This window comes from Echeneis naucrates, chromosome 9, assembly GCF_900963305.1.
Source record: "Echeneis naucrates chromosome 9, fEcheNa1.1, whole genome shotgun sequence".
NCBI lineage: Eukaryota > Metazoa > Chordata > Actinopteri > Carangiformes > Echeneidae > Echeneis > Echeneis naucrates.
Genome location: NC_042519.1, coordinates 15,283,754 through 15,300,301, shown reverse-complemented (window position 1 = coordinate 15,300,301; position 16,548 = coordinate 15,283,754). Strand labels below are relative to the sequence as shown.

At 41.3% G+C, this 16,548-nt stretch overlaps 1 protein-coding gene across 2 annotated transcripts; it reads right to left on the bottom strand.

The window, feature by feature from the left end:
• Positions 1–420: 420 nt before the first annotated feature.
• On the bottom strand, positions 421–16,394 carry limk2 (LIM domain kinase 2). 2 transcript variants are annotated; one of them, XM_029509737.1, is made up of 17 exons: positions 16,145–16,394; positions 15,802–15,898; positions 11,417–11,552; positions 8,257–8,366; positions 7,625–7,810; positions 7,223–7,328; positions 6,236–6,365; positions 6,151–6,205; positions 5,857–6,043; positions 5,664–5,750; positions 5,257–5,388; positions 4,748–4,804; positions 4,298–4,363; positions 4,035–4,209; positions 3,884–3,939; positions 2,006–2,163; positions 421–1,638 (listed from the first exon to the last, which is right to left on the bottom strand). In XM_029509737.1, exons 1-17 carry the CDS (start codon positions 16,158–16,160, stop codon positions 1,425–1,427), a joined length of 1,968 nt encoding a protein of 655 aa, XP_029365597.1. In that variant the 5' UTR covers positions 16,161–16,394; the 3' UTR covers positions 421–1,424. The 2 variants fall into 2 exon arrangements, with proteins under 2 accessions (XP_029365597.1, XP_029365596.1); XM_029509736.1 differs by having other exon boundaries at positions 6,151–6,365.
• Between the last annotated feature and the right edge of the window lie 154 nt (positions 16,395–16,548).

The following is a 16,548-nucleotide window of genomic DNA, read 5'->3' as shown; positions in this document are numbered from 1 at the left end:
CGTGACAGCTGGCACAAGTTGTTTTTCAAAGTTTGTTCAATGGGATTCTTATTTATTTGCACTACCTCCCTCTGGTGGCAGCTCGTATTACTGTTACTACTACTCACTGTTATCTAGTCTCTGCCACTTGAAGATAAGGTAAGAAATAGCTTTGGGACAGAGAGTAGAAGAGGCCTCTGATGACAAACGGAGACAAACAGAGTCCAGATCTCTGGAGTCTAAGCAGTGACCCTCAATAGGGACACACCATCTTTTTGTAATTATTTGGTGTTTGACAGTTTTGTTGTTAACCACAACTCTTTTTCAAGTATAAATTGCAGTCAATGGGAATAATAAAAAACTATTTAGCTTTGATCTAAACTTTAAAAGAAACTATGATTCATACAGTTTTCCAAACCTGGACAACTAAAGAATGACAGATGAAAGATGAAACTTTTGAGGGTTTATTTATGAAACACAAAGGTGATATAAATAATAGTGGTTACAACTGGTCGTCAGTACCTTGCATGGTGTGTATAGGTAAAAACGTCCATGGTTGAAGTTTAGATCTAGAAATCCCATTAGAAAACAAAGTCCAATTAGAAGTATAACACTATGTACATATTTATATACAGCACTTAGAGAATAAAATCCCGTTTCTGTACAATGTAACATTTTATGGTCAACTCTGGCATGATTTCTGACAGTTATTAATGAGAGCCCTCCAGTTTCACATCAACTTCTGTCTTTCAAAAGTCTTCAGGAGAAACTGAACAACATGTCAAAATCTAAATACGGCTAACTCATCTTTCATCGATGGTAATTTATTATAATCATTAGAGTACAAAGTACAAAAACCTACTAGTTACCATCAGGTCAAAAATTACATCAGTGGTGCTCAGACAGAAGAGAGTGATGAAGATGAAGCTATCTGACAGTGTCTGTCAGTGTCTGACCTGCCCTTTGTTTACTTGGACATGTCAATCAACTTCACTTTCAGGCCTCTTTGTTTTTCTTTGCTGCTGCAGTGAAGCGAGTCTTCCTCTAGGAGGACTGGCCTGCACTTTCCACACAACAAAACGACTGTCACACACAGCCTCATAAAGAGGTGTTCCCACCTTATAAAGATGCTCATGCTCTGTCAAGAACAGGATCACAGCAAGCTGCTTTTGTCTCTATACACAGTAAACATTAGTACAACCCTGTGTCCATTGAGTCTGGGCTGAAAAGGGTTTAAAAAAAATTGTAACTAACACTTGTCTTCTTGAAATGTTTTGAGTAATAGTTAAGACTCTCATAGTTACGGTCCCACACAGGGAGAACGTGGTCCAGCTACCTCAGGTTATCCAGTCCTAATATGGCTCGGGTTCAATAAAGTTTTCCTCTTTTACACATCCACAGTATTAGTGCAGCAGTTCTGAGGGGTCTGATCTGGGTGGCACGTCCTAGATGCCTTTGTCTGTCATGCCAGAGGAGTCTGGAGAGGCTGCTGTTGGGGTTGACAGCTGGTCTGTGCTCTGCGTCGGAGAGCCGTCTTTAGGCCAGTAGCGTTGGCTCAGACTCTGATGCAGTTCATCCAGTTCAGCTGGAAGGGGGATCCCCAGCTCCTGGTTGAGGGACAGAGCTTCAAACCAGTCCTCCAGCTTCTGGAAAGGTGGACTGGGGAAGGAGGGCACACAAAGGGATTTAAGGTTAAAACCAGACTGACAAGGCTGAGAGAAAACATGAGGAAGCAATCTGGCTGCAGAGGCGTGTGCCTGTTCTGGCAGGTTGAAATGGCATCTGAAAGTAGCTATTTTTCTCTCTCTCATTCTGCAGGATACTGTATCTGAGAGTGAGAGTGTGTGTTTCTCTTTCCAACATGTGAGTGTTAGCAAATCATTCCCCATTCATTTATTTTAATGTTTGCTACACAGCTGTTGCTTCTCTCTTGACTTTCCCTGGTTCAGGTTATTATATTAGCGACCACCTACCAGTCATCTCCTCTTCTAATAACAATCATAAAACTAAAACAGCAGGTGCTCACCGGTTGTCTGGTGTGAGGTCACAACAGGCCACAGCCAGTGGAAAGAAAGCTGGTGGACTGTCCTCAGGGAGGAACTTCTCCACAAACTTGCCAACATTCAGGCCAAAGTCCAGCGTCCTGGGCAGGCACTCAGGGTCTGCATAGACTTTTCCAATGATCTGGATCAAAAGACAGAGGACAAAGTGAGGGTCAATCAACGAATAGCTACAGACACACATTTATGAAGAAATATCAGGGTGAGGCTGACGAGGCACACACTAACATTTTGAGCCCGTTAGCTACAGTAAGGTGCTGCTTCTGACGCCCATCAGTTTAGATCTGTAGGTATGTGAAACTTGTTTGATAAATTTGTGTTGTCATCAGGGGTGGACAGTAACGAAGTACATTTACTTGAGTACTGTACTTAAGTACAGTTTTTGATTATCTGTACTTTACTTGAGTATTATTTTTTGGGGGATACTTTAACTTTCACTTCACTACATTTGAAGGAGAAATATGGTCCTTTTTACTCCACTACATTTCTATTGATGCTCTCCTTACTCGCTAACACTAATTGTTACTGCTTTTATAACACACACCTCTGTGTGTGTTCCAGTAAGAATATGTCCAGGATGTATAATCCTCATCCTGCCTGGATTATTTCTCCATAACGATCGGCTCATTCTTCATCATACATCGTGGCCGTATTATCTGGAACACATTAGCTTGTATCCAGAGTTTACCATCTCTCTACTATCCGCTTTTCCTTGCTGCAGCCCGGTCACCTTTCACCAATTGCCCATCGGCCACTACCGGGAATCCAACCCCGGCCTCATATTGCGGGGCGAAATTAGCCCGGACTGCTAGTTACCATGGTTACCAGCATCAACGCGCCAAGCTTAGTGTAAACAGACTTAGCTTTGTAGCTAGCTACACTAGCATAAACTGAGCTAACTAAAGTGCGGAGCTGCGACTCTAACTCACTAATTCTCGCCTCAATTTTCGCCGTCATCCTACATCTATGACAAGAAGTACTATCATAAAAGGAGGCAGAGGAGGAACTAGACATGGAGCACACAGGACAGTCTATTAATCAAGGTGAATAGAGACAGCAACACAAGGTAACACACAGCACAGCCAGCAGAGACCGGACCCCCCACAGACCTCCATAGAGTTTGAGACTGTGTTTATTGTGTCCAAATAAAACATGTTTTGTACAGACGAGAGACTGGACCAGACCCCCCCCACCCCTGAGACCGGACCAGAGGTCTCCAAATCCGGTCCTGGATGTTTCCTGATTCAAATGAGTGACTCCTGATCAGACTTCAGCAGAGCTTGATGAGAGCTGATCATCTGAATCAGGTGTGTTGGAGCAGGAAACATCTAAAACATGCAGGACAGTGTCCCTCCAGGACCGGAGCTGGACCAAACCCCTCCAGAGACCAGAGACTGGACCGGACCCTCCACAGACAGGTTCTTTAGGGCCTCTTTGACTGAAGGTACTTTTGAGCTACAAACATGTCTGTAGAAGAATCACATCAGTGTATTGTACAATGACAAAGCTACTTTCCTTTCCTGAATTTCTTTTTATTTTCATTTTTACTTACGTAATTTTTTAAGTAAATACTTTTCTACTTTTACTTGAGTAATATTTTGACAAAGCTACTTTTACTTGTATTGGAGTAATGTTTGACAAGGAGTATCTGTACTTTTACTGAAGTAGTGAAGTTGTGTCCAGCTGGTTGTCATGACTGACAAAGCTGTGAGCAGAAGCAGTTTGAGAGATATCTACCTAGAACCTCCATTATTCAGGGTTTTTGTGTTAAAGCATTGAAATTGCAAGCTCTGTACTAAGTAATACCAAAGCAGGTAATCGGGGTTAGATCATAATGTTCCTACCTCGCAAAGCACAATTCCAAAGGAGAAAATGTCCACCTTCTCATCGTAGCGTTTGCCTTAAATAACATCAAATGAAAGTAAATACATAGACCCACACAATAAATTACACTCTGTTAATCAACTTGGTAAATCCTTCTTGTGTGCAGCTCACCATTTAGCATCTCTGGAGCCATCCAGTAAGGGTTTCCTACAACAGTGTACCTCTTCTTCCGGTCAATGCGCCTCAAAACCCTCTTCTTAGTGGAAGGTTTTTCAGATGGAGGCTTTACTTTCTCCTCCACTATGAGTCGGGAGAGTCCAAAGTCAGCCACGACCACAGTGTTGTCCTGATGAAAAATGTCAATAATGGTTTACTCTAAGATGCATTTGAAGTGAACGAGTTCAAATATGTGGTATTTCTGGTATTTCACCTACCAGTTTAACCAGGCAGTTGTGAGAGTTGAGGTCTCTGTGTATGATGCTCATTGAGTGAAGGTAGGCCTGAACCAAAGAGGAAACAAAGAGTAAAACTTACACAAAGAAATATTTACTTTCATATAGAAAAACCTTTCTATACAATACACACTCTTTCATGACTGATGCTATCTTTAATTCTTAATCCAAATATTTTCAAATGCCTGTAGTGCAACCTAAAAAATGTTCACTGCAGGTAAAGTTTTACAACTTGGCTAAAAAAAACATGGTCTGCTGTGATAATATATTGGTTGAGTATCCCAGTAAAAACTGCTGTCTGTATCACCTGCTTGGGTAAAGATACCCTACTGTCGCTGTAATGCCCAAAACGGAACTCTGAGGCACAATTACAGACATATAGACAGCATAGAAATAGCAGACTGAGTTTTATCAAATGTTGAGCCAACTTACCATGCCAGAGGCGATGCTCTTCGCAAAGCTCACCCTTTTCTCCCATGAAAATGGGTCCTGTTAGAAAATATATAAAACATTGGCCTTAATACATAACAGGGGTAAATGCTAAACCATTTAATATCAAGTTGGAAACAGATAATGCAGTACAATAACAAAAATATATAAGCTTTATGAACCACAGTCTAAATTGGCTCCTACCCACCTACTTAAAACCCTCCCTCTCCTCCTTGGAGACTGAGAGAGAGTCAGCTGAGTGAGGAGGGGAGCACACCTCTTTAAATTTCACCTGGGAATGCTTTCTACATCCTTTCCCATTCCACATCTCACAGTTAATGGGCCACCCAGCCCACGAGAGCCCTTTATCATTGTGGAGTTTCAGCTCAGCCACCTCCCATATGGCTCTGAGCTGCACACACCTCCTAGTGTGACCACTGAAGGGTTTTTGTGTTGTGTTGTGTACTGTTGAAGAAAGGATTAAAATAAACAAACTAGCTGGGTAAACTCACTGTGTCTCTGATGAAATCCTTCAGGGTGCCCCCCTCGATATACTCAGTTATCAAATTAAGTCTCTTGTCTTTATATAGCACGCCGATGAACTTTAAAACATGTGGATGGTCGAGGCTCCGCATTACTTTAACCTGTGGATTAGTTGAGTGACAGACAGAAAGAAGTTTAAATGTGTTTAAATAATGTATGTATATACGTGAAATATTATTAGTCATTAAATACTATGAAAAGCAAGCAAATGTTTTCTCACAAGACTGGTTAAAAAAAAAAAAAAAACAAACATCAAAACTACAAGGTACAAAGAGGTAACTGTTTGTAGTAGACAGGAGGAGGACATGTGGTATGCTTTCAGAGTATAATAAATCAAAGTTCTTCAGCGCAGAGGACTCAGCAGCAAATTACCAACCTCCTTAAGGAAGGTTTTCTGGGTCTCCTCATCACAGCGGATCAGCTCTTTCATCACCATCACCTCTCCTGTGGCTTTATGAGTCACCTGAAGGTGGAAGAAAAGCACATGTATTTAACCCCATTGCATGGGAAACCAAAAAAGGCCTGAATGGGCTAAATAAACAGTGAACTGGTGGGACTGTGATGCTGACCTTGATTGCTTGTCCAAAGAAACCTTTACCTAAGATCTCCCCATGGATGAGGTCACAGGGTCGGAAGATGCGATGAGAGCAGCTACTGGATGATCTCAAGGATTCAGAGCGCCCAATGTCTCGTGTATTAAAAGGTATGTCCTTGGGAGAAGTCGGCCCAGGTGACTTACATATGCTGTTACTTCGCCTGTGGCAGAGAGAATATAGCTAGTTGGAAATCAAATTGACTAATTTCTTGTCCATTACTGTCCCCAAAATATATAAACTTTTAAGTATTGGTTAGGCCTAACTTACCTCAGAGATCTCCTTTTCAGTGTGCCATCATCGACCACATCTGTTCTCTCCAGGACTGCATCAGAAGGTGAAGACAGTCGCATACGGGAGGTGGCTGGGACTCCCAAGTTGTTCCTGGGTGAACCCAGTCTGAGCCGATCCAAGCGCTGCCTGACAGGGTCATATTCTATCAGCAGCTGCAGCGTGTGACTGGTGCGGTGGATAAGGGCGTCTACCTGAAGAAGAGATTTAGGGTTCAAGAGTTTGACAGTATGACAGTTTTCCTACAATTGGCAGGATATTTCCCAATAAAGAAAATCTGATTTTAACCATAGAAATGTGGATAATTATTTCTAATGTCAAAATGCCACCTTGTGGAACACCTCAGTTTATTAGAGTCATATAAGATATGAAACATTAAACTGATTGTTGATGAAAGTGACCTTGACTGAAGTCCAAATTAACATTAGTAAAATGGAAAAACACTTCCTGACACAACCGTGGTTATGGACTTTTTCTGCTGATTAATGAGAGCTCAATCCAGTACGACACGCTGCTTGTTTAGTGACCATCAGTTGTACTACTTTTCATTATGCATTGTGCTTTACTAGACCACTGCATGGTGTATGACAACTCTCACTATACGTTTGGACAGAAATACAAACACAATATGGAGTGGAAATCTGCCCCAGATATTCCTAAAATATCTCTAGAATTAGAAGGACAAACAGTTACATGATAAGATGGACAACAGGAAAACATTACTTATCCATTCCTGCAATGAGGCTCAGCAAAAATTCAAGCTGTGAATGATGACTGTATTGGAATGTGTGTGGATGAAGTGTCAAGAACAAACCATTAAGTGCAGTCGTTCCACATACCAAACTCTCCTAGTTCACAAATATATCAATGATGGAGGAATACGAGGAATGCCAAGAATTACATTATATAATATCATAAGAGCATAGCTTTGTGAATAGCACCCAAGGAATTCATTTGCCCTTTGTATGGACAGGCATTGGTTTCATTCAAAGAATTCCAGATAAACACATCACTCCATAAGATCCAAGCTATGTGCAAGGTATGAACTCACCTCCTCTTCCATTAATGTCCCAACTGGGAGGCCATTGATCTCCAGGATCCTGTCACCAACATGGATGGCATTTCGCACCTCTGGACTAATAAGCATCCCTCTGACACTAGAGCAATACAAAACAACACCAACATGTGGGAAGTTTAAAGTCAGAGGATTAAAGACATCTGGTTCTGTTTGCTGGTTAGCTTGGAAAGCATGACTGAGAAAAAAACGCAGTTACATCATTTTAAAATGGGTTTGGGAATCAATAACAACCTCTTCCTGCAGCGGCAGACTTACACACACACCAGTGCCCTGCTATTTAGTAAACCTATAATCAGTCTTACGTAAAGCATTACTCACATTGTCAACACATGCTATGAAAAAGCTAAAGATCAACCTCCATCAGGTGCCACTTACTCTTTGACTTGAACACTGGCCGAGCCGTTGACATCCCTCAACACTGAGACGGAGAAGCCCCTCTTACCATTAGCTGCAGAGGGCATCGAGATTAGGGTCACTGTGTGGGGCAGGGAGTCCAGCACAGAGTCATGTGAACGCTTTTCCAACATGGGTGTAAGGACTACCTGCTTGTAGCACTTTCCACTGCAAACAATAGGAGAGGGAGTGGATCATTACATGTAAGGACAGGTAGACAAGATTTAAGGAGTTGTGCAATAATGACTAACCAATAATATAGAAGAGAAAACTTAAGGCCATTGCTTCCTCCTATACTTCACACCTTAAGATTAACCTCCTAAGACTCTCCATCCAAATATGAGAACATTAGATTTTGGGTTTTCTTTGCTATTATAATTAATTTTGCTTAACTTAGGCCCGTGAGCCTCAGACACTTGTGTCTGTCATCTTGTGGTCGCCATAGTACGTTACAATGAGCAGTGTAAAATAAAAATAGCCAACAATACCCATCAACATGCATACCAATTGAAAACTCAGGTTCCAGGAGGTTAAAAATAAACTTGCATTTTGTTTAAAAAAAAAAAAATTGACATTTTGTACATAAAATTAGTGACAATGTGAAGGAGACTCACCAGTAGAGTTTTGATCGCTCCACTAAAGCGTAGGTATCTGTGTCCTCAATCACCACCATACAACTTAAACACACGAAGCACTCAGGGTGATACTTGTGCTCTCCGGCCACCTGGAACCACAAAACCAAACAGCTAATCTTCCCAGTGTGAAGTACAGAGGAGTAGAGTGCTGATGCCTTGGCTGCAGTCTTGCTATGCTGCGCATTGCTCTTCAGAGAGGAGAGCGTCTGTGCTGTTTGTTGTTTTCTGCCCTTCTGTGCTTGTGAGCATTGACACAGTCGTAACACCTGCTTCACTCTCAGTCTGTCTGGAATCTGCTATGATGTCATCCCCCTCCGCAGGTGTGAGCCGCTTCACTCGCCTCGCTGACGATCTGGATTTCAATGATCTGTCATGTGCTTTCTCATGAACACTGCCAGATGCATCACTGACCAATTTCGCTTTCCACAATTTAAGTCGCACACACATTTTAATTCTCTCTCTCTCATGCAAGATGAGATAATGTGCCCAGCCCTAGGCTGGCATGTAATCGGACTGTGTAGATAGCTGAGCGTGAAACATGCCCTTTAAATTTACCTATAGTACATATACATCTCCAGGATGTTGAAATGGAAATTTCAGGATAGTTCTTCCAAATTCCATTTACAAGTTACACTGATCTATTGGGGCTGAAAAACAAAGCTAATACAACGTAAAGAAAAGCTGAGGCTCAAAAAGTAAATTACCATAGACTCAAATATAATATGTCCAATTTCACAGCAGAAATTAGTTTATAGTGAGCCTTTATTCAGGCTTAGAGTGATGTGGAATTGATTTTGGATTAGCTGAGCTGTTTGGTGGAGTCAGGCACTGCGAGAGAAGCCAACTCTGAGCTAGAGAGCTGCTTTAAAGGAACCCATGGGTGACACTGTGGGGGCTATTTATGTAGTCTACGTTAAAGCCCTTCCTTAGAGAACCTGGGTTCACAGGAACTGGGAATTGAACCGCTGACCAAAGCACCAGCAGCCAGCCTTTCTACATGGTCTTCTGTCTAAGCCACAGCCCGCATATTCATATCATCATATACCAGCAGGAAATTATGCAATATATACACCTATGGGCATTACACTACGCAAATAATTGCAAATCATTTTTCAAGCCATTTCACCACCATTGAAACTTTATTTTTATTTATCCATGTGTAGGCTACTTCTCCCTTTCCCAGCTATAGAGTCACTGTTTAGTTATCTCTCTGTTAAGTTGGACTTTTTCCCACAATGCCTTACACACCTGTGAGGCAGTGAGTCAGTGCTGGAAAAGGATTCCTAGCTGCCCTACACAAGTTAAACATGATGTCAGCCTAATCATCGTGACAACTCAGGAGTTTGTCTGTATCTCCCTGCCTTCAAGCCAAGAGCAAATCCATAAAAACAACCTACCTGCATCGAACTCTGACGAGAGAGAGAGAGAGAGAGAGCGATAAAAACACAACCAAAATGGTGAAAAGTATGGCTTATTTGGGTAAAAATAATTAGTATAGGTGGAATATATGAAACTAGAGGGAGAGGGCAGATAAACTGGGAAATAAATTATCACCTAAAATACAACAACCTTCTTCAATGTATCTATAAACTAACAAGTGATAAAAACCAGGACAAAAACAATTCTGTTCAGGACTTGAATGTCTCATAAGCAGCAGCAGTCCAATCAGCAGCAGCATGACCCTCCTCTGCTAATGGACCACAATGATTCTCTTTCTGGTTGAGAGGCTGCAATGCCAATTCTGCTTGGCCAAAAACACTTGGCATTGCTGGCTGATGAAGATGGATGCCAATACTAAATAGAGGAGTCCATTATGTGTGTCACTTGGTGGCAAAAAGAAAATCTTTAGTCTGGCACCATGTTAGACAAGTGACCCTGGTTGTGTATAGCTGCCACCACCTGAATTTCATGTTTCAACTTGTAGATACTAAATTAAAGCAGACTGTTGTGCCATTTAACTAGTTATTGGTTGGTAAACACCTACCTTAAATAACTGTGGTTTACATGCTCGTTTCACTGAATCATATTAATGAAAACAAGCCAAAAAATAAAGTATGTATTTCTATTAATGCAAGAATACTTAATGTTTGCTAAATTGTGCCCACAAGTAGTAGGTACAAGAAACTAAACCAAAGCACAAAATTACCACAAGTAGTGAGGAGTCAAAGTGGTCAGTTACATGGCAAGCTCTAGCTAAGATTTGCAAATATTATCCAATAAGATACAGGTCAAGAGAGGTTGCACCAGCAAAATGACTGCCCTAAAGGTATGAAAGTGAGCATGGATGTGTTTTACTTCTTAATAAAGCTTTCAATTTCTTTAAGAAAAGATCATTTATAGTTCACAATGAGTGATAGACTCTGGCCCATGTCTACAGAACCAGCCAACCGAAGGGGATTTAATATGACAGGCTCTAAAAACCACCTTATGTTCGAACATCTTCCCTCTAGATTCTCTCTGTACTTGAAGTAAAATTTAGAAATCCTCAGTACAGAGAAGGAAAAGAAAGAGGCCTCCAGGGGGAAACTAATTCACAAGTGATGTCTAGGGTCCAGTCTACTATTCTGACCAACTGCCTATGCCAAGTATCACTCATCTGTAATCACCACAAAAACAGGCCCCCTGCCTTTAAATGCATGTTCGTGTTAATCTGGAGCACTAGGGAGAGTCGGGTACAAAGAGAGCACTGACATGCTCTGTGTGCACTCTGGTATTATTTAAGTAGAGGGGGAAATTGTTGGCAGTTGTTCTTATATGATTCATGGCAGGGCAGACCCTGAAAGCCTAGCAATCATACCACAGTGCACATTTGCACAAAAACAAAACACCAAACCAGAAAAAAATTGCCTGTCTAAAACAATATATCCATGGTTACAGTCTATTGGGCTGTGACCATCATATGCCTGAGAAGCATGTTTAATAAAATCTAATGGTATAGAACAAGTCTTTGTTTAACTTTGGCTGGAAGGTGGTGCCAGAACAAGCCATAGGTTAGTATGTCATGTTAGCATTTAAAGATTACTTCAGCAGGCTAATAAAGAACTTTAGCAGAGCCTCATAAACAACCTGACTTTCTTGATTTTCTCTTGAGTTTCTTGATGATGGAGAAAAGTGTGGAGAATGAGAGCTGCAGACATACCATGGCAGGTCCAGTCATGAGAAGAGAGCAACCATGACAGAGCTCTCCAAACTTCTCCCAGTAGTGTTTACGACAGTACAGCTTGCCATCTTTTTCATAGTACCAGTTGGTCAGGTGGTCACAGCACACAGAGCATCTGTGGAGTCGGAAGAAAAAAAAAAAAAGAAGTAGTAGTCCTGGTCATATAGTTTTTCTTTTTTAAATGGAGGGTGGTCAAAATTTTCTCATATTAGATCTATTACATTCAAGTGAGTCTTGTTCAGTAATGAAAACATCAATCATACTGTTAAAAAAAAAAAAACAAAAAAAAAACCACGGGTGTACACGACAGGAACGTTAGCTGGGGGCGTATTCCTGACGATAGAAACATATACTTTTCTCCATAGTTGACAAGGTGTGGGATGCAGTAAATGCCTTGCTCATGAGATGTGCTATACCTTGCATATGTGCTGTTGTGCTGCGTTGCAATGTAAGAAAAACTGAGGGCCGCAAAAGTGCTTCTATTATTTAGAAAGGAGAATCAGCAAGGGCCTTGCAGATGATGGCCTTGAGGAGCATTTGGTTAGTAGCCTCTGTACACCAACAATTAGGCAGCCAAATTCTTAGATAATTTCTAGCACTTTAATAGGATCCAGTTGTTGGAAAAATGACAGCCTAACTTTGACAACAAGCGATATTTGTTAAAACAAAAATCCCAATTTGGCAAGGCCTTTAGATGTCCTCTTGTTGTTTATTTTTCAGTTACTTAACTTAGTAACATTTTGTTTAGTGCATTTTCTTTTCTAGGCCATGACACATAGTTACAGGCTGAAGGTGCAAACCATATAACTAAGAGCAGGGTTATTTCAGGAACTTGAGCGATCTTAACAATATACTTGATTCCCTTTCCATTAATACCACACCAAATGCCTATTGATCCTGGTTGTGATCAACAACAACAACAAAAAAAAGCTCATAGATCCAAGTTGTCACTTGAGAAGGTACTTAAAGTTAAGGCTACAAACACCAGGACAAAATGTTCAGAGTGAGGAATGCTGAAGTTGCTAGCAGCCTGGGAAGCACCTGCAGGCTACAACTGTTCCTCAGACAAGCTGCACTGGTTATGCAAAATGGTGGCACTAAGTTTAACTTCTAGAATACAATCAAGGATGAACCACTCTGAGAACTGAGATGAGGTTACTAAAATGTCTGCAGTCCTGTTTCTTATGCTGTAGCTGCCATTCAGACATTATAAATACCGAAACTGTTTATCAGCCTTTTTGTTTTCATGCTGGTTTTAAGTCATTTGAACAACAATGCCAGAGGGGAATTCAGGTTTGGGTCACAATGTGCAGGTAGACAAATGAGAATTTACTATTTGGGCATTATTTGCCTGTGACTAGGAATGTGAAACATTCACAGGGTTAGTTCTCTATATGCACGACTTCCAGGTGTGACTACTATTGTACAGTTTCCATTGACACTACAGACTTCCTGATCAACAACCTTTTACACTGTCGATTTGGCAGACTTCAGCTGAACCTAAGGCATCTGATTGCTCCTTGCACTGTAGGTATAGCTCATGCACATTTATTGACTCTGGCAAAGGTTGCAAGTATTTCATAGTTTCTAGCATTACATAAGCAGTTGCTTTGTAGAGAAAAAAACCCTGTTTATCAAAAGTGGAGTCCTAGGGGGTCTGAGACAAAGGTTACTTTTCACTTACATGACTAGCACAATGAATAGAAAGTCTTTTAAAAAGTAAGCTGATACATATGACTCTGAGCTTGTCCAGGTGTGACATAAGAATAGTGGAAGTTTATGGCTAGGTTGCCCCGAACAAAAAGCATTCCTAGCCAAAACCAGCTGATAAAGTATAATTACTGTCCACTGCATCCTAATAATATATCAAGATAAAGTGATGTAGGAGTGCTTATAGAAACACCTAACTTCCTTCTGTGTATGCTGGTAAATGGGGGGCGGGCATGCTAAACTCAGGTGGTTCATCAATGAACAATACAATGCTCCAGCTTGGACAAACACTGAAAAAGTAAACATTACTCATTTCCTTAAAGCCACATTCCTGCTCTTGAGTATTCTTTTGTTCCTGGATGCAGTACAGATAGTTAGAAATGAAAGAGGGAGTGTTTCACTTTTAGAGAGACCAAATCTCTAGCCTATTGTGTTCCCACTGCTCTCCACAACAAGAAGTGGAGAGTGATAATCGTTTCTTTACTCGCATTACAGAAACTGTGTGTGAAGCAGTCTAATGGATGATGTGCAAAGTTTAAAGAATTACTTTATTATATTCCATTATCGATGGATCTGCTTATTATCTCCTTGAATGATTGATTACTTGATTTTTAAAATGTCGTAAACTTTCCACACTTATAATTGCCTAAGAAAATATAGCCAGAGTAATATCCAAAAGGAAATTTATAATCTTATTTGGCAAAGAAACACTCAAAATATGCACATTTGAAAAGCTAGAAGAAATTGCTGCTTTGCTTTGATGACTACACAGACTAAAAGTAGATAAAGTAATTCAGTTATCAACACATTTAATTTTCCTCAGATAAATGGGTAAATAATCAAGTGAGACGACTGTATGGGTACAACATGCAATTGAGGTCTAGAATACACGGGTCCCACTGGATGTCGCCAATAGTAGAATTAGGAATGAAAGGACAATGTTGTAATTCTGCACATCCCCTGAGATAGGCTGAAAAAACAAAATTGGAATGTGCTTCAGATGTACTCTGATTGTTCACAAACTTCCCATACCTTTAGAATTTATTACTTTACTGCAGGAAAATTCAACAAGGATGGATTTGGGAGCAATGGGTATCGAAATTGTGCATTATTTTACAAAGGAAGAAAAAAAGATAAAAGAAAGAAAAACAACACTCTTTTTGTGGCCAAATTTGATGACAATACCTTGATGTCTACACACAAGTACAAGTCAGAAAGGTCAGACTTTGTTATGGGGAGAAAAGAACAAGATTCTGCAGCCAGTGTCTGACACGGTGGACTCACACCTCTGAATCGTTGTCTAGGAATGCAGAACACAGCAGAGTCGAACTTGCCGTTACCTATAGGTCTCAAAAACACTGCCAGGTTTACTGGAACATGAGTGACCTAAGCTTGTAAGAATGCCACACACAGTGAAGGTCAATGGAGGGCAGTATGTAGACAATAGGAACATCTCAGCAGGTATTACAATAACATAGGCATTTTATTTTTTCCTCGCCAAATATGTGAGCATCTTTGAGACTGCCACATTTCTGCAGTAGAAGTTATATCTCGAAACTCTGCATAAGAAGCAGTGAAATCTTAAGAGGAACAAAAAGTAAATCAACAGTTGAACATACTCAGACATCTCAGACAAAAATGCTACTATGAACGCTGATGCCAAAAAATGTGAAGGAGCACAAAAGTAGCCATGAAGAAAGGGAGAAGATCCATGGTGAGTAAAAGCTTTGTCAGGAACCTTGAGATGACACACAGAGCTGCATGTGTTATTGAGGAGTCACTGTTTGGAAAAAGGCAAATCCCAGGTTACATAAGGACGCTGCTGGATACTGGCTCAAAACTTCAAGAGGACTATTTCAGTTGTCAGAAACAGGGAACACAGTTAGCATTAAATTCGATCAATTCCTAAGTCTTTTTGGACACAGAAACCTGCCAGAGCCAGATTCCAGTCATGAAAACGAATTGATTTTTGGATAAAGACTATGTGACCTCTGAAAAAAAAAAAAAAAAAAAAGCAGTGCCCTACTCAACTACAATAACAGATTTTGGCAACCAGCTCTTAATCAACAGCTTTTTATCAGGCACAATGACTCGTCTCATTTAAAACCTGTGGTTAGTTCAATCCTCACGTGTGTGGTCATCTTAAAAATATCTGGGCTATCTTACTTATCTCACAAGTTAACCAGAGGGAAAAAAAAAATCATGGGAGAATTATATAATGTTGGCACGTACAGTATGACGACATCCGGCAACAGGTTCACTACCCTAAAGAGATATTTCACTGTCGGCCAGTGACCTGTGAAAGCCAGAGCTAACATCAGCTCCAGTGTGGCAATCATTAAGCCTTAAAGCAGGGAGCTCAAAGTTCTCCAGGAGAGCTGAACCAGTTCGCTCACCAATCTGTACCCAAGGCCCATCCTCATGCTCATGCTCAGGCCTGTCAACTCAGAGTAGGAGGAGTGACATCCGACACAGGGAATTTGCAATGGGGCACGAACACAAAGGTGAATTGTGTAGAGAAGAGGACAGAGGTAGACCCATGTTTAGGCTACAAGGCAGAAGCTTCTGGGGTTGTCCACAAGGCCATTTCTAAGGACGTCCAAACAGAAAGCAGGCAGCATAGAAAAGGTGAAAATGTTGCACTGGACACTTACTGGAAGCAGGCGGTGTGCCAGATGTCCTGCGGGACTTTCATGTGGAAAGAGTCCTGAATTTTTCCTCCAGAGCCCGCACAGTAACACTGATCAGTACCTGCACAGAAACAACGACAAGCAGAGCCCCGGTTAAACATGGAGGGACATCGTAGTCTCCACCGTCCGGCTGAAAGCGGACAAACCGGTAGAGGCTGAGTGAGAATGACAAAAACGGCCGTTTCGACGTTTCACCGACAAAACAAACAAATAAACAGAAAAAAAACTGAAACCTTCTGCTCGTAACATTGTATCGACTCGCCGTTCAGACAGAAACAAAGTAGCCACAACCTGAAACATTTCTCACCTTCTGGTTCCTCCATCTACTTTCTGAGATTGTCGTCGATTTACAGATATTTTTCTCTAACGCCTCATTTTCAGCAGGAGAGCGAAGATGCACCACCAAGAAGTTTCATTTTTGCCCGAAGTCCAGCCAGGACTCCCCAAATCCCAAACAGGAGCGAAGATAAAAACAGACAAAGTCCAAAATAAAGCCCTTTAATTCTCCACAGAAAGTGAGAAACCCCTGGGCTCCTGGACGGAGGTGCTCTCTGACTGCTGGCAGGCGAACTGACGTAATGCAGTCGACACATTCCTGTACGGAGAGCGGGAGGGCTCAGCTGCAGCACCTGGAAGCAGGAGAAACGCGATGTCTGCCCCGGGCTGACAGGGAATAACAGTGGCGCCATCTATTGGTAGAGTCCCGAAACA

Excerpts from the sequence above, each read along its gene's own strand:
- limk2 (XM_029509736.1), bottom strand. Across the intron at positions 6,044-6,150 it reads CTGAAAAGGAGATCTCTGAG|GCGAAGTAACAGCATATGTA; the intron begins GTAAGTTAGGCC and ends TCTCTGCCACAG. Across the intron at positions 2,164-3,883 it reads TTGGAATTGTGCTTTGCGAG|ATCATTGGAAAAGTCTATGC; the intron begins GTAGGAACATTA and ends CTTTTGATCCAG.